Genomic DNA, 19024 nt, shown 5'->3' with positions numbered 1-19024 from the left:
GTCATCCATGGTATTTCCATATTATTATTTTTTGGAAAGGATCTGTATGTATGTATATATATATACTATATACTGTATATACACTATATATATATACGTATATATATATTTATTTATATATATGTATATATATATATATATATATACACATATATATATATATATATATATAATACTGTAAATCATAATTAAAACTTTCACCTGATAATTTTCACATAAATCACCACAATAATATAGTTTTATGTGCACTCCAGGGAGCATCAAACAGGTGTTTATTCATTTTAAGAATGGCATTTCACTGTTTTTGCAAATTATCTCTTCAAAGATGGTTTTCTCTATAAGCAGCCTAAGTAAAGAACCAAAAACACTTTAAGAAGGAAAACCCCCAAAAAACGACGGCATTTTATGGGATCTTGTAACTATGAGTGTGCCTAATATTCATCATGGCCTCCCATATTACAGAATTTACTGTTCAAAAACCGCCGCTAGCCGTGGACCAGCTAAACTGCCGCTAGTCGTGGACCAGCTAAAAAGTGGAGAAACAAAGAGACGATGGAGGCATAAAACTCTCATTGCTTGTACAAGTTTATATGTGTGTGTATTTTTGATTCAATTTCATATGATGTCTTTTCCCCTTTTTGCCTCTTAGAATTGTGATGTCAGAAGCAATTGTGATTTAATCCATGATCATCAGCGACATCATCAGTGATGTCATGAATCCTTCCCTGCTGAGGATTACATTCAATAGTGCATACACCAAAACTACATGGAAAGCCTGTAGGAGAGCATTCTCTGTGCCGAGCTCAACGAACAAACAAGAAAAAGTACAAATAGAATCATTTACTACACAGGCCAGATACATCTAAATGAATGTAAATGTAGACAATCTCCAGATAAACCGTCCACAATATGTTCATTTCACACAGTCTTGGCTGTTGCAGGTCATAAGTGTACCAGCCTCCATAGTTCACTGTGAGGCTGCTTTGGAGGTATGGAGCTCAGCTGTCAGCTGTGCTCTGTGTGCACAGAGGTGTCTCCTTGCTCTTGGCTGTCATCTCACTCTGGGCCCGGTTCCGTTTCTCCCTCTCCAGCGCTTTCTCCATCTCTGTGTAGTAGTCTCTCACTCTGGGCCCGGTTCTGATTCTCCCTCTCCAGCGCTTTCTCCATCTCTGTGTAGTAGTCGAGAGCCTTCCGCACCGGGTTAATGATGTGTTGCTGTGGGATTGATGAAGATAGAAAATAAACATTCCACACTCAGACACTCACAGGACATTGTGGGACTGGGGCCCACAGGACATTGTGGGACTGGGGCCCACAGGACATTGTGGGACTGGGGCCCACAGGACAGACGGTCTGTGCCATAGCAGACAGAAGGAAGGACAGACGGACAGACAGACAGACAGACACACAAATTCATTTATAGAAGTGGCTACACCGCTTAAAAATCTGATGACAAACAGCTTCATTAATATTGAGATGAAACGTCCAGCACGCGAGCGACTCCTCAGGAAGATGTGCTGTTCAGGAAGGTGCAGACTGTTCTCCCACTGTGTGTAATACAGTAATGAGGTTCTGTTCAGGAAGGGATGGACTGTGTGTGTCCTTTTCGGTCCACGACGGTGTATGGGTCTCGTTCAAACGGTGTTGAGAGTTTGTTTTGCTTGTGCTGACGGAGAAGAACTTTGTCGCCCCGTTGCACTGTGCTGTCTTTTGCCCGTCTGGATTTGTCTGCATTCACACGTCCCTTCTCCTTCCTGGCAGCATCGGTTAGGCGGACAGCAATATCCTGACCAGTAGGACGCTTGCTGTCGCCTGACAGTTCAGGAAGTTTGGTTCTGATCTGGCGGTTGTATAGCAGTTCTGCTGGACTGCGGCCGGTAACACAGTGAGGTGTGCTGCGGTAGGCCATAAGGAAAACATCAAGCTCAGCACGCCAGTCTTTGCCTTCAGCGTGAGCTGTGCGTATGGCTTTACCAAGTGTCCTGTTCTGCCTTTCAACCTCACCGTTCGCCTGTGGCCAGTATGGCGTGACACGACGGTGTGACACACCACTTTCCTGCAGATATGTCTTAAATTCCTTTGAAAGAAATGGAGTGCCGTTGTCTGTCACAACGCACTCCGGGATGCCGTGAGTAGCAAATGCGTGTCTCATGCATTTGATTATGTTTGCTGAGGTGGGGCTCCGGAGGATATCGACGGTCACCCACCTTGAATAATAGTCAGTCATTACTAGTAGGTGGTCCCCTGATGGGAATGGTCCACACATGTCGAGAGCAAGTGTCTGCCATGGCTTAGCTGGGAGCTCTGTTCTTGTCGTAGGGACCTCCTGTGAAGTCGAGGTATTGAGTTGACAAGCATGACACGACTTGACTAGCTCCTCCGCTTCCTTATCAATTCCAGGCCACCATACTTTTGTTCTCAGTCTTTGTTTTGTCTTTACTATTCCTTGATGTCCTTCGTGCGCCAACATCAGTGTCTGGCGTCGTGCAGCATGGGGAATGACTATGCGAGAGCTTCTCAACACTATTTTCCCCACAGTGGACAGCTCGGTTTTGACAGTCCGATAAGCTGCGTCACATGTACTCCAGTCTCCAGTCCGGATACATTTCCGTAACACAACTAGTGTAGGATCCTCTGCTGACAGTTCCTCCAGTTGTCGTGGTGTGAAAGCATTTGGCACTGCGTGTTGAGCCACAAAGTAGACGTGCTCCTCTGTAGTCCCAATACTAATTGGTGGGTTCACTGTGAGGCGTGACAGTGAATCCGCTGCATTTTGTGCCCCTGGCTTGTACACAACTTTAAAACGATATGGCTGTAGCCTCAATGCCCACCTTTCAATCCTCGCTGGCGGTTTGGACTTTGGTGAATATATCGTTTCAAGAGGCTTGTGGTCCGTGACCATCACAAAGTCTTTTCCATAGAGGAAGATGTGGAATTTCTCACATCCCCACACAATCGCAAGGGCCTCTCTTTCCGTCTGAGAGTAGCGACGCTCCACATCTGACAAAGCTCGGCTAGCATAATACACAGGTTTATGTGTTCCGTCACTTTGTTTCTGGCTCAGTATAGCTCCCAATCCCACTGGGCTAGCATCGACTATCACATGTGTCTCAGCATCTTGGTTGAAGTACGCCATTACATGTGAACTGGCCAGCTGCTTCTTGAGATCCACAAATGCTGTTTCCTGTTCTGATCTCCATGACCATTTGCAGGATTGCCTTGTAAGTCTCCTCAGTGGCTCTGATGTAGTGGCCAGGTCAGGAATGAATCTGCCACAGTAGTTCACGAGCCCCAGAAAACTTCTCACTTCAGCAGCATTTGTTGGGTTTCGTGTGTTCTCCACTGCCTCGATCTTTGACTGAGCTGCTCCGATGCCATTTTTAGACAACACATGGCCCATGAACTCCAGCTCTGTCATCCTAAATTGACACTTCTGGTTTTACACTGTTATCAACATGCAGGCCTAATTGAAAATCCTTCAGTTTGCCTACTCCTTGGAAACAGGTGTTATATTTCTCCTGTATCTCGGCTGTGAAATGTTCTGTCTCTTTTGGTTGGATGGCATTCACCTGATCGATAAGGCCTATGTGTAACAGTCCCAATTTAACAGCTGTTTTCCTCCCTAGCACACAGATTTGTGCCTCTGCAATCACTTGCATTTTTGCAGTGACAGTGTTTGATCCCTCAGTTGTCTTTAGATCAGCTGTGAAAATTCCTTTCACTTGAAGTGGTTTTCTTGAACCAAATGGATAGACTTTCTTTTCAGCAGGCATTAATTTAATATCACCTGTCGACTTCAGCTGTGTAAATGTGGACACATTCACAATATTACAGGAAGCTCCAGAGTCTATCAGCATTTCCACTGGCTGGTCATTAACCAGTACAGTCATTGTTCCATCCTTATTACTACCAATGACTGAAAACACATAGTCATCATCACTGTCGCTGTGTTCTGTGACTGTGGTTTCAACTCTGTTCACTTTATATGCTTTCTTTGTTTTGCACACTTTGGCAAAATGTCCTTCTTTGCCGCATTTATTACACTTTTTATCCTTTGTTATGGTGCAATCACGACTCATGTGTCCATCACGACCACACCGGTAGCATGTTATGCTTCTCGCATCACTTGGTGAACGATCTTGAGGTCTGGGTCTTACCGTTCTTGTTTTTCCCCTCCCTCTGCCAAATCTTGTCTCCACTGCGTTGACTGTTAACCTTTCCATCTTTGCAGCTTGTTGATCTGCTGTCTCCGTTGCTCTTGCCATTTCTTGGAGCCCAGCCAGCTTTAGATCTTTTTCACGCAACAGCCGTCTGCGCAGTGCGTTTGAGCTGCACTTGTCAATAACTTGATCACGTATGAAGTCATCTTTATTATCTCCAAACTCACACGTGGATGCCAGCTTCTTCAATCTGCTTACATAACTGTCCATTGACTCTCCTTGTGCTTGCTCCGCTTGTCTAAACATATGTCTCTCGTAGGGGATGTTTTTCTGAGGTGTGAAATATTCATCCAACTTGTTTACTGCTTCACTGTAGTCGTCATCTTCTCCCGTGTTCTCTAGCGTGAAGAAAATGTCTTGGACTTCGGCGCCTGCTAAGTGTAGCAGTAAAGCTCTTTTCCGTGCGGCATCACGAACTCCCGATGCAGTTAAATAGATTTTGAAACTATTTACCCACTTCTGCCATCGCACACCAACGTTAGCTGAGTCAGATAGCACATCAAAAGGAGCGACCGCCGGTAAACCTGATAGCGCCATCACGTCTTCTTTTATTTCCCCTTTTCTTTTTTTCTTCTTCGGATTAAACCTCACGTTCCGTTTTGGTTCCTCGTCGCCAAATGTAGTGTCCTGATTTAACGTAAACACTTGACACACGGCACCAGTACGAACAGTTGACTCTGCTTTATTATGCTCGTGACATTAGCTCTCTGAGCTATCATAAACTACCGGATCACTTCCGGGAACATGTGACCTCTACAGTGTATGACCTGTAACGCACCGGAGGTGACGTACACTACAACAGTAATGAGGTTCTGTTCAGGAAGGTGCAGACTGTTCTCCCACTGTGTGTAATACAGTAATGAGGTTCTGTTCAGGAAGGTGCAGACTGTTCTCCCACTGTGTGTAATACAGTAATGAGGTTCTGTTCAGGAAGGGATGGACTGTTCTCCCACTGTGTGTAATACAGTAATGAGGTTCTGTTCAGGAAGGTGCAGACTGTTCTCCCACTGTGTGTAATACAGTAATGAGGTTCTGTTCAGGAAGGGACAGACTGTTCTCCCACTGTGTGTAATACAGTAATGCGGTTCTGTTCAGGAAGGTGTGGACTGTTCTCCCACTGTGTGTAATACAGTAATGAGGTTCTGTTCAGGAAGGTGTGGACTGTTCTCCCACTGTGTGTAATACAGTAATGAGGTTCTGTTCAGGAAGGGATGGACTGTTCTCCCACTGTGTGTAATACAGTAATGAGGTTCTGTTCAGGAAGGGATGGACTGTTCTCCCACTGTGTGTAATACAGTAATGAGGTTCTGTTCAGGAAGGGACGGACTGTTCTCCCACTGTGTGTAATACAATAATGAGGTTCTGTTCAGGAAGGTGCGGACTGTTCTCCCACTGTGTGTAATACAGTAATGAGGTTCTGTTCAGGAAGGGACGGACTGTTCTCCCACTGTGTGTAATACAGTAATGAGGTTCTGTTCAGGAAGGGACGGACTGTTCTCCCACTGTGTGTAATACAGTAATGAGGTTCTGTTCAGGAAGGGACGGACTGTTCTCCCACTGTGTGTAATACAGTAATGAGGTTCTGTTCAGGAAGGGACGGACTGTTCTCCCACTGTGTGTAATACAGTAATGAGGTTCTGTTCAGGAAGGGACGGACTGTTCTCCCACTGTGTGTAATACAGTAATGAGGTTCTGTTCAGGAAGGTGTGGACTGTTCTCCCACTGTGTGTAATACAGTAATGAGGTTCTGTTCAGGAAGGGACGGACTGTTCTCCCACTGTGTGTAATACAGTAATGAGGTTCTGTTCAGGAAGGGACGGACTGTTCTCCCACTGTGTGTAATACAGTAATGAGGTTCTGTTCAGGAAGGGACGGACTGTTCTCCCACTGTGTGTAATACAGTAATGAGGTTCTGTTCAGGAAGGTGCAGACTGTTCTCCCACTGTGTGTAATACAGTAATGAGGTTCTGTTCAGGAAGGGACGGACTGTTCTCCCACTGTGTGTAATACAGTAATGAGGTTCTGTTCAGGAAGGTGTGGACTGTTCTCCCACTGTGTGTAATACAGTAATGAGGTTCTGTTCAGGAAGGGACGGACTGTTCTCCCACTGTGTGTAATACAGTAATGAGGTTCTGTGAAATGATGAAATGATGAAATCAATAAATTACCTCCAGGCAGGGGAAGAGGTTGGCCAGCTCGATGAACAGGGGGAAGAGGACAAACCGGATGAATCCTGTTTGAGATGAAGGCTTGGTCACCTTGTCTCGGTCCATGAAGGGGGTGACCGGAAGACCCTCCAGCTTCTCCATGTCACTCTGAGGACAGACGGACCACAAGAAAGGACCGGATTGGCGATAATGCAAGAAGGATGGAATGCAGAGCTGCAGCTTTTATCCAAAGTGCTTTACAATCAGTAGGTACATTCACCCATTCACACACCGATGGTGGCAAGCTGCCACGCAGGGTTCTGGCACACCATGACTGGATGAGTCGGGAATCGAACCACCGACCTCTTTCATCCAAAGTGATTAGTGATGACCCGCTCTACCTCCTGAGCTACAGCCGCCCTACAAAATATAAGTCACCCTTCTTTATGTAGTGACACAAATGGCATGGCACAATATACTGTACATGTTACAGTCAATTTAGGAATCTTGTTAGGAAGATTGTATTGTGGTTCATCACAGACACACCTCTTAACTTCTGGAAATATTAGTATCAGCAGCAGATATTGTATTTGAATTGCATCAGAGCGTGTTGCCTGGAGGCAACACTGGAGACAGACTGGAGGAGACGGGGATCGAACCACCAACCACTTTTATCCAAAGCGATTAATGGATGACCCACTCTACCTCCTGAGCTACAGCCCCCCAAAAAGTGCAACCCCCACCACCAAACACTGTACAATTCCTCAAATTGATGTTATATCAGTTATAATAATCGTCTCTAATGGTGGAAATAGATCACCACAAAAATCTTACAAATTGTTCAAAAATTCTGGAAAATCAATTGAAATGTTTTCGCGATATCCTGCTGACAGATTCAAAAAAAAATACAGGAGTGAAAACAACATCCTTGGCAGAGCTAATAATAATAATAATAATAAAAAAAAAAAGACTTGTGACTTGGGAAAACCACATTTTCAGGTAATTTCATTCAATTTCAGATTGTGCCTCACAAATTCAAGATTTGAATTTATTGAATGAATTCAATGGTTATGAGTGTGCCAACTCAAGGTGAACTGTTTTTTTCTACTGGCACTAATCTCGTTCCATACATAAACCACACACATAAACCGCACACATAAACCACACACATAAATCATCATTTGTGGAAATGAGCGATGCAGACATCTTTGCTATGAAAGCACAAAATAGTCAGGTCATGTGTAACACTATGGACACAATCCTTAGAGGAGGGATAACAGTTTTCAACTGGTCATTTGTTTGGTGTTGCAACACTATACTGTAGTTTCTCTCCATGCAACAGCAGTCAGTTACCTGGTTGTATTGTTTCTCTCCATGCAACAGCAGTCAGTTACCTGGTTGTATTGTTTCTTTCCATGCAACAGCAGTAAGTTACCTGGTTGTATTGTTTCTTTCCATGCAACAGCAGTCAGTTACCTGGTTGTATTGTTTCTTTCCATGCAACAGCAGTAAGTTACCTGGTTGTATTGTTTCTCTCCATGCAACAGCAGTCAGTTACCTGGTTGTATTGTTTCTTTCCATGCAACAGCAGTAAGTTACCTGGTTGTATTGTTTCTTTCCATGCAACAGCAGTCAGTTACCTGGTTGTATTGTTTCTCTCCATGCAACAGCAGTCAGTTACCTGGTTGTATTGTTTCTCTCCATGCAACAGCAGTCAGTTACCTGGTTGTATTGTTTCTTTCCATGCAACAGCAGTCAGTTACCTGGTTGTATTGTTTCTTTTCATGCAACAGCAGTCAGTTACCTGGTTGTATTGTTTCTCTCCATGCAACAGCAGTCAGTTACCTGGTTGTATTGTTTCTTTCCATGCAACAGCAGTCAGTTACCTGGTTGTATTGTTTCTCTCCATGCAACAGCAGTCAGTTACCTGGTTGTATTGTTTCTTTCCATGCAACAGCAGTCAGTTACCTGGTTGTATTGTTTCTTTCCATGCAACAGCAGTCAGTTACCTGGTTGTATTGTTTCTCTCCATGCAACAGCAGTCAGTTACCTGGTTGTATTGTTTCTCTCCATGCAACAGCAGTCAGCTACCTGGTTGTATTGTTTCTCTCCATGCAACAGCAGTCAGTTAGTTACCTGGTTGTAGAACTCCTGCAGAAGGCAGTCCAGCCAGGGCTCAGCCACCTCCATGGGCCGCGCCTCGTTGGAGATGTCACTCACTTTGATCAGGATCATCATCAGCTGAACATACATGTATAGCAGGGGAAAAAACACAAGAGCTCAACAGTCACGTGACTTTTCGTGACGTCATTTGCCCTGAAGTAAGTTCTGCATTCATTTTCCCCATAGACATTTCGATAGATCCTTATATAACGAGTTTTAAAGCTGGAACCATCATCAGTGATGTCATAAATCCCACTGATGACATCATCAGTGATGTCATAAATCTGACATCATCAGTGATGCTGGTCTCATTGGCCACACAGCAGCCGAGTTGCGGGCAAGGCTGCGCAGCGGGCAAGCTGCGAATGCGAATGCAGGGGCAGCTCAGTGAACTGCAGTATGGGCGAGGCCGCATAGCGGCCGAGCTGGCGAGCCCGCATAGCGGGAGAGCTTAAGAAACGAGCACACGAGATCCATAGTAGATCAAATCTAACAGACAGAGACACCCTCTGACACACACAGCTGTGGCCTTGTTGGGCTCCTGCATTGCCCCCTCTCTCTCTGCTCTCTGCCCCTGATCATGTTATTCTCTGGGATAGTCATAACATGTTGTGTGTGTGCTCTCTTCTCACTATAAGATCTTTGACTGTCTGTTGTTCCGACACTGTCCTCACGAACCCTGCAACTATGAATTCCTATTCTTCTGTATTCCTATCAAATTATCATGGGGCAGTCTCTCTGCACATGGCTTTTGCAAAGATATGTGGCTAAATACATTTTTGTAAGATGACTTCTCTTGACTCTCGGCTCAATTATTTTGATCTCGAGTGGGTTTTCCTCCAGTTGTCACCATCACATCGTGGCTCAGTAGAGGTGCGGGAGAAGAATGTATTGATTTAAATTCCATTCTACAACGATAGGTCAATCTCACCCTTATCAAATTCTAATTGAATAAAAATTCCATTTCTGATTCCCAACCCCAATACTGACATTTCATTTTCCACTTAGGAAATCTAAATGAAATCTAAATGAAACATAACATACCTCATGCAGCAGCAGACTCTCTCTGCTCTGAGTTTTAGCAGCTATAAGTTATGATATATTCCTTCCCAATGCCTCTCCAAACTGATGCTATGGATCATGTTCCATTGTGTTGACATCTACTGTGCACTAGTCTTACCACATCTCTGTGCTCCTTGTTGTTGAAGTCAAAAACAGGCAGGATGGACTTGAACTTATTGAGGATCTCATTGTGTCTTGTCATGTCAGTGGCCAGGATGCATCTGCCAAAATGAAGAGAGAATAAACACTCTTAGAATGATTCGCTCGCAGCGTATGTCGCGGCGCTGTTACTGCTGAATTGCACGCATGCTAAGAGAACGACAGAGATGAGCTCACTTGATGATTCCCTCCCGTATTCGTTTGTACTGTTCTGTGGTCAGATTTCTGAAGATATTGGTCTCTGTCTAGAAAAGAGAGCGAGAGAGAGAGAGAGAGAGAGAGCGAGAGAGAGAGAGAGAGAGACTTCTGTTCATTGTTACTGCCTGCAGCACAAACTCCTCCTCATACCTTCTGAACAGAACAAATGTCACATACAAGGGTTTTGAGTTGAGTTCCCTGGACTAACAATGTATTCATGGTTCTATAAGGGCAGCTTGGGTAAAAAAGAAATCCTACAAACAGCACGTGGTGTGACCTCGCTGACCAAGCCTTACCTTCTCCAGTATCTCAAAGGCGACGGCACAGTGGTGGTTCTCCAGCGGAGAGATGTCATTGTAGCGCAGAGCAAGTTCAGTCCGAGCATTTATCTGAAAGATCAATTTAACAGCGTTGAGTAGAATTGAACCCGCATTACTGAGCTGGAGAATGAAGCACGACTCTACTGTATAAATTTGAATATTAGTAGAAGTGCACTTGGAGAACGCAGACCTTCCGGCAAGGCCAATACTCCAGTCTGCCATGATATGCACATTTTGTGAGTCGGATCGGAAACCTTAGCCCCGACCCATGCACCCCCCCCAAACCCCCCCCCCCCCCCCCAGCCACTCCCCGTACCCACCCCTCCAACCCCCAACTCTCTATGACCTGCCTATCCCTAGCTACGGCCCCTTTTCCCTAGCCCCGCCCCCATCCTTTTTTTAATTTTTTTTTTTTTATATATTTTATTTTAAACATTTCAATGTAGACAAAAAACAACACATAATACAACTCATTCCCATTAAAGACAAAAAAGAAAAAGCAGTAATAGAAATTACTAGAAGGAAAAGGAAAATAAGAAAATAAAAATAATAATGTTTCATGAAGTACACTAAGATATCTCAACCGCCCCCGTCCTTGACCGGAATCGGATCTGCACCAAAAAAAAACAAAAAAACATGCTACACCCTTCAACCAAGTTCCAGGAAAATTGGCCCAGTCATTTTTCCTTAATCCTGCTAACAAACAAACAAACAAACAAACAAACAAACAAACAGACAAACAAACGACACTGAAAACATAACTTCCTTGGCAGAGGTAATAATCCTGTATACAGCAGTTCTGTACAGCCTAGAGCAGGGATGGGCAACTTTGATGATAGAGAGGGCCACAAAAAAATGTCCTCGCTACCAGAGGGCCAGATTTTGCTGAGGGCTGGAGGGCGAATGGCGCCGGCGTGAAAAATTTGGGGCATTTGAAGCCAGGTTTAGAGGAATAACTCATTTTAAATGAACAGTTGTGATGTCATTATTCAGACTTAACCACCAATATTTGATCCTTTTCTCACTCACTCCTATGTCACCACCTGCTCTCCCTGCAGGGCTTGAAATTAACTTTTTTGACCACCTGCCAATATGGTTGCTAGATTTTAAAATGACCAGCCAATTAGAATTTCCACTAGCTAAAATGTTTTTCTTCAAATAAACCAGAATATTGAGTGGGTTAATTTAAGCATAAGTAGGCTATATCAGTAAGTGGCCCGGGATTCTCAAAGTCTGTGTTGAGGGTCACATGAACAAAAATGCAGTCTTGAAGCTAAATAAATCCAAAACCGTGTTAATTATTTAAATTTCTACTTCAATGTAGAACAGTAATTTCTTACACATGAGATTACTTTTAGCCTTTTAGTCATAAAGATTATTGAAAAATATTCCATATTCCAGACTGAAATGTTATAACAGTAGTGGAGTATTGGCCAGAATGACATGAAAATTTGGACACTTATTCAGTGGGTATCTTGTATGTTGCGTTCAGGTGCACTGTAATTATTATTATTATTATTTTGCAATTCCAGCGCGGGCCACACAGGGGGCGCCCATCCCAGGCCTAGTGGGATAGAGCATGCCAGTAAAAATGCCATATCATATATGCTACATCCAGATTGAATGAGGTTGTTATCCAGAGGGAAACCTATGCAGCGACCTGATAGGCGTTGTTGTATCCTGTGTGGTCGAGGTCGTGACAGACTGCAGAGGTCAACATGGTCAGCAGGTCCATGCTGTCCATCTTACTCCTCAGGTCAGTCAGCCAGATCAAACCGTACATCTGCTCACAGACCAAGAAAAACACATAGTGAGTGGGAGAGGTTGTGGTTTTGAAACAAATTAAAAGAGTTTTGTCTCCTAATCAAATAACCACTACTGTTGTTGCGGCCCACAGCAACACATCGTATGTCTACATCAAAGTATACAATGACATTTCAAGCATTTGCCCTGGCTTCAGCTATGCCAGAAGTAGTCTCGCTTGCCAGACTCTCTCCCTACAATGGGAGTCTCATTGACTATGTTTACATGCACACAATATTCCACTATTATTCGGAAAATGACAATATTCTGAATTTGATAAGGGTCATGTAAACAGCATATTCCAGTTGCATTTTCCGAATTTGCCCTTTTTCCGAATTTAGCATTTTCCGATTAAGACATCTGGGTTATTCCAGTATTATTCGGGTTTTCTGAGGATTCTTTGATTATGTATACAGCGCATTCGGAATATGTGTGTCTCAATCAATGGTCTCAATCAGGGTTTTTACCGCAGTTTGCGACGCATGTTGCCTGTTTGTGGTCAACTGATGTGTGCTAGAAAGCGCTAGAAGAGGCGATATAATCATATATAATCCGTCATCTCTGGCATGCGAAAAGAAAAGCCCACATTTCTGATCGGGAGGAGATGAGATCGATTGGTGCCCACGGAAGTCCAAAGTGCTTGCGAGCCTGCGAGGTATAACGTAGGCTACTAAGCCTACCGTACTTTATGAAGGACTTTGATGTGCCAATAATCGCAACGCCAAACTTTCCAGCAGCAAGCTCCTGAAATGGACCAAGTGATCCTCTGTTTATTCTCAAGAGAAAAACTCTGCCTACCTGCATCTCTCTCTCTCCCCCCCTCCCTCATGTGTCGGGGAGGGCGAGCTACGGCTGCATGTAAACGGGAATATTAGTGGATTATTCATGATGATTGGAGAGGTACCAGGGCCTCTCCATGATTTGCCCTTACTAAAACCTTCTCCCTCCCACACACACACACACACACACACACACACACACACACACACACACACACACACACAGACACACACACACACACACACACCATCTGGGTGACACAGAAGCAGTGTTTGAAGTTGTGGAAAGGGATGTTGTTGTAGCGGCGGTAGACTTGGAACAGGAACTGCTGCAGCACCTCTGGCTCGATGTTGAAGGTGGCTGTGAAGTCTAAGTCCGTGTACATGACCTGCAGGAGTACCATGATCTCTGCATCCTCCCACTGCCTACACACACACACACACACGCACACGCACACACACACGCGCACACACACACGCACACACACACGCGCACACACACACACACACACACACACACACACACACACACGCACACACACAGACACACAGACACACACACACGCACACACACCAGTTGCATTTGCCTAAAACGCTCGGCGATGAATGGAAGGAATCAATGAAGTAACCAAACCTGAGTGAACGCGCGCTTCCTCCCGTCACGTCACGTGAGAGCCCCACACTTCACGCTTCCTCCCGTCACGTCACGTGAGAGCCCCACACTTCACGCTTCCTCCCGTCACGTCACGTGAGAGCCCCACACTTCAAACACAGTGCGTTAATTAGGCCTGTCGTGAAGAGCTTCTTTTGATTGGTCCGCACGTCGCGGGCCTATTCGTATTGAGATGAGTGCGTCGGTCAGATGAAAAGCGCGCGGGACCCTTTAACCTCTTCAGAGATGCATCAGAGGTGCCTGACGGACACGAGCGACCCTTATAAGTCTCTTTCTCTCTCTTCCTGTGCTTCTATTGAACAAGCAGGTGCTGCTGGCACTGTTTTCTCCTCCGTGATGATCACACAGGCACACAGACAGCTAGCACCACCTCCGTATCTAGAGAGTGTTGAAAACGGATGCAGATTGCAGATGATTATCAAACACCACCTGTACTGTTTTATTCGAACGACTTGTCTTTTATGTGATACCCGAGAGACTATAAGTAATATGTTTATTTTGCATAAGGTGAAACGGTCTGTTGACTTATGGGATAAATCAAAACTAAGAACCTATCGTCTCATAAAAGACAGTTACAGTGTAGAGCCCTATGTGAAGTTTGACTTGGACAGACGAAAAATATCTCTGTGTCCAGTTACGCTCTGGAACCCTTCTCTTAGCAATACAGACTGGTAGGTTTAATGCTCCGCCTGAAGAAGATAGACTCTGTTTACGATGTGATTTAGATGAAATTGAAAAGGAGACTCACTTTTTGCTCTATTGCTCTGCATATGATGATGCAAGGGAAGTGCTCTTTAGTTAAATGTCCTCTATTTATGCCAACTTTTTTTTTTACTTGGATGACTATGAGAAACTGGAGCTGTGTTTAAAAAAGGGACCTTCCCCACTGCAAGTTTTATATGTCAGGCATGGGAACAAAGTCAGGATTTTTTGGGGGGTCTTGGGTAATTGGGGGTGTGGCTAAAACCTATTTGGGGGCGCCAACAATTCCTCTATTCAGGAAAGACCACGAGTTCACATACGAGTCAAAACTCACCAGTTATCGAAGGTTGGAGTCTTTAGATACTGCCTCACTTGTTCTGATACTTCCAGGGAGCTGGGAAGGCAGCAAACACACTTTAAAAGCACAGGTATAGAGAGCCAAAGTGAACGTCACTTCCTCCTTCAGCACTGTACCATTTTCATCCAACATTTATTTTCCAATAGACATTTCGTAAAATGCATATAAAAGAGTTTTACTGGTATAAAAACCAAACGGTACAGATATATTAGAAACAGGAGAGATCGCATAACATTTCACTCAGACCAAAATGTAAAAAAATGCGGGTTTGAAGAAAATATTTTTTCTGTGTTGTTTTTTTTAGTTTTGGTCCGAGTGAAATGTTCTATGATCTCTGCCGATTATAGCGTTAGCTGAACCGTTTGGTTTGAACCAGTAAAACTATTTTTATAAGCATTTTACGAAATGTCTATGGGAAAATACATGGCAGATGAAAATCTCTGGTACAGTTGAGTACTGAAGCAGGAAGTAGGCGGTCACTTTGCCAATGCCTCTCTATTAGAGCCATTAAAATGACCAGGAGTTCTGAGCACGTGTTGCATGTTGTGCACCTATACCTCATTTGGAGGAACTTGTCCCGCACGTGCTCGCACTCCTCCCTGGTTTTGCGTAGCGCCCTCTTGTGGTAGAAGGGCGAAGGCTTGTGTGTGCCCTCCGACAGCTCCTTGAACAAACCCAACCAGCTCAGATGCTCCACGCTCTGAAAGGGAAAGGGAGTACCAACCATCAGCTCAGCCTCAGAGGTTAGGGAAGCCGGCTTCGGCAGCTTGTCACCGGAGGGTTGCTAGTTTGAATTCCCAGAACACCTCTTCAGATTTAGGTGAGGGAAAAGGTGATGTCGTCCCTTTCCTCTGTAAATACTGTCAAATTGCCTCTTCTGAATGTAGGCACAGTGATGCAAAAGAGCATACATACATGTAAAAAAGAAAAAAAAAATAGAGAAAGAAAGAAAAAATCACTTCAAACCACAGATATTCCATTTACATGTTGGAACCACTGCAAAGAGGAAAATTGTATCCACAAAACATTTTTTTTTTCAGATTAGAAATTAACTAAAAAACGAAAGTCCAATAAAAATAAATAAATAAAATAAACTTGAGTTGTATGCAAATATTTATACCACCATATATTATATTTCTCCTCTCAAAAATGTCAGCTTTAAAAGCACAGAAATACTTTGAATCTACCTCCAGTTTCTCCCTGAATGAATCCACCTGCTTCTTCATCTCATACACGACTGCAGGAGCCTCCCCGGCCTCGACCAGGATCTTCTTCTCCAGGCCCTGCAGTCTGAACAAACACAGTGTTGGTAGGGTGCACAAACTGCACATTCATTCCGTTGAGTTGAGCATCACCCTAAGAATAGTTGATTATAAGTCTCCTCCCAGAACAAACGGATACTGCCATAACCAAAATATTTGTTGTCTAAGTTTCTTTTGGTATTGCACTTTTTTTAATTTTCACTTAATTCTGTTTTCAAGCCCACCCTCCCCGTTTTTCTCCCAATTGTACTTGGCCAATTCCCCTGCTGTCCCAGTCATTGCTCCACCCCCCTCTGCCGATCTGGGGAGAGTGGTAGGCATTGTAGCACATGCTTCCTCCGATACATGTGCAGCCAGCGGTTTCTTTTCACCTGACAGCGAGGGGTTTCACCGGCAGGAACGTGGCGCGCGGGAGGATCACGCTATTACCCCCAGTGCCCCTCCCCCACGAGCATGGTGCACCGACCGACCAGGAAGAGGCGCTAGTGCAGCGGCCAGGACACATCCAGCTTCCCACCCGCAGACACGGCCAATTGGGCCTGTATGCATGCCAAACCAACCGGCGACCCTCGTATTGGTAGGCAGGCAATCTACTGCTGCACTACCTGGACGCCCCACTTCAAGTATTACATCTTTTCTTTTTTGCATCATAAGTAGGGCTGGGTTAAAAAAAAATCTATATATCGATATTGAATCGATATTCATGTGAAGTAACAAGTATCAATACATAAATCCCAGTATCGATCTTTTAAAATGCAACAAATGCAACCTAGGCTATAATATTATAGGCTGTGTGTGGTAGTTAAAACATAGTTTCAAGTTTACTTTTATTTATGTTTGTAGTTGAAACAAAAACATAAATACTATAGGCTACATGTGCATTGTGCATGCCCCATGAGCCAGATGTACAGACCTCAAATCTGTTTGCACTATAATGTTTGTGAACTGGAAATGTTCATGAGCTGTATTTTATTTTATTTTATTTTATTCACAAAGCATTTATACTTTATGAAACACTGTTTACAACATGCTGCTGTTCAATGATTCTGTTGTATAGTGGAAATCTAAATTTGTTTGGCTTCTCACAGAAGACTGTAAAGAAAGAGACAGAAGACTGTAAAGAAAGATAAGATGTTGAATGACTATGTTGGTCATGTTTAAATAAAAAGGAATTACATGATGTAACTGCTTGCTTTATGGTCAATTCTTAATGTAAATATTCATATTTTTTAATAATGCACCAGGTTAGAGGGTTCCTTGTACAATTTACAGCATTAGTTCTTTGAGAATCTCTTGCATTATCAAAGCAAAACTGGTATTGTAACTAAAATATCGATATCGAATCGTATCGTATCGGAAATCGTATCGACTTGGGACCTTGTGTATCGGAATCGTATCGTATCGGGAAGTCAGTGGCGATACCCAGCCCTAATCATAAGAGGATTCTTTTTCTCTTCTTTCTCCTCCCTGCCTACCTTTTCTCCATGGACGAGAGGTCAAATCCTAGTGCCGCCACAGCCAGCTCCACACCTGCAACGACAAGACGGGAGGGGGGGGAGATTCTCAAAAAATGTTCCGAAATAAATTATGACTACGGTGTTTCCCTGGTGAAGATACGTAACGGCTCACTGTCGCACTCGGCAGCCACCACCTCCAGCCTGTAGCAGGAGTTGGGGCCGTTGGGCTCCAGGTGGGGCGAGATGTTGATGATGTTGCCTTTGGGGTTGTAGAGCTTCAGGATGTCGTGGGGTCCCGCCTCGGCTGCAGAGCGGAACAGGTCTGCAAACAACAAGCCCACAGTGTTGACGATTTAAAACCAACACTATGCCAATGGGTCAGTTCATTAGAGATAATTGCGTGGACAAACAACTCTCCCATCAACACTCCAAACCGCTCTGCCCTGCTAAACATATGCACCCCGTGTATTTTGCCTTCCCTCTTTGAGTTGCGTCAAGCAGCACGGAGCAGATCGAGCTGGGCAGGAATTCACGAGAATAATAAAATAAAACATCCTGTCGATTTTCAAAATAAAACCTGTTATTGTATGTCAAGAGAGAAACATTCACACACTGAGGGGGCAATTCGGCCTGCTTTATCGCATCCCTCAATTACTTGTGGAATGCTTCCATTATTTTGGCAGCTACTTGGGTTCAAATGGGTTTGTTTGAATTGTTTGTATCAATGAACTAAATGCAGTAATCTTCAGGTTATGGTCGCCTAATTGTTGTTGTAGTTTATACGGGGCATCAAATCTACCCACTTCTCCAAGGGCCACTACACCACTGAAGAGCTGTCAGTGGCAGCTGCATCACTCTCCGCAGCTCAGGCAACACGTACAGTCCATCCTCGGCTTGTGCATCACTCTCTGCAGCTCAGGCCAACACAGTCCATCCTCGGCTTGTGCTGTGGCTGTGGCTGAGCTACACATTTTGTCCAGGGTGTGTTCTCCTTTTCACATGTCAACATGAAAGCTGTTAAATGACACTACCGTAGTAGTAGTAGTAGTAGTATATCAGTGAACTCTTCCCTATGTATCCCATGTTCCCAAGGAAACCTACATGGTGGAGTTGGTTTAATTAGTAAAGACAGATCAAGCATTCTTCTTGAACAACAGGAAACACATTTGGGAGAGTTTTGGCAAATTTATGATAAGCAAATGTCCCATACATATGACCCAGAGAAGCAGATACCACTTCTTACCTAGTGCTGCTGTGCACAGTGCACCAATACTAGCCTATATCTAGTATCATTTTACACACACACACACACACACACACACACACACACACACACACACACACACACACACACACACACACACACACACACACACACACACACACACACACACACAAAAAGTACCTACCTTTTACATCCTGTGCAGGACAATCCACTGGGAACTCGGCCTGCTCTGGTCTCCCGTTCACTGTGAAGTAGATGATTTGTGTTGTTGCCATATCAGAGGTTTGGAGCTGTGATGTTGCCACGTTCAGTGCTGATCTGAATCCACACTGTCTGTCGCTTCATCGTTTTATACTGGAGTGACACTGACTCCACCCCCTCCCTCTTTCTGCTCCTCCCTCCCTGTTTACAGTTTGTAGCATTGGTCCAACAGATCACAGGGAAATTAATGCATTGATTTATTTCAAAGTGACACTTGGTTGTTTGTTCTGTGCTG

The 19024-nt window shown here is 44.2% G+C and overlaps 1 protein-coding gene across 1 annotated transcript; it reads right to left on the bottom strand.

Annotated features, from left to right (window-relative positions):
* Window positions 1–334: 334 nt before the first annotated feature.
* On the bottom strand, window positions 335–18803 carry LOC310777959 (high affinity cGMP-specific 3',5'-cyclic phosphodiesterase 9A-like; the record flags this gene model as incomplete). Its single annotated transcript, XM_083638292.1, has 14 exons — window positions 335–1215; window positions 6389–6535; window positions 8504–8608; window positions 9711–9813; window positions 9929–9996; window positions 10246–10338; window positions 11930–12052; window positions 13100–13277; window positions 14561–14620; window positions 15142–15284; window positions 15772–15874; window positions 17322–17376; window positions 17476–17625; window positions 18713–18803. 14 exons carry the CDS (start codon window positions 18801–18803, stop codon window positions 1057–1059), a joined length of 1578 nt encoding a protein of 525 aa, XP_083494418.1. The 3' UTR covers window positions 335–1056.
* Between the last annotated feature and the right edge of the window lie 221 nt (window positions 18804–19024).

The sequence above is a fragment of the Poromitra crassiceps genome (genome assembly GCF_964638095.1).
Source record: "Poromitra crassiceps genome assembly, chromosome: 6".
Lineage (NCBI taxonomy): Eukaryota > Metazoa > Chordata > Actinopteri > Beryciformes > Melamphaidae > Poromitra > Poromitra crassiceps.
Note: the sequence above shows the minus strand (reverse complement) of the source record. Positions and strands in the feature narration are given on the sequence as shown.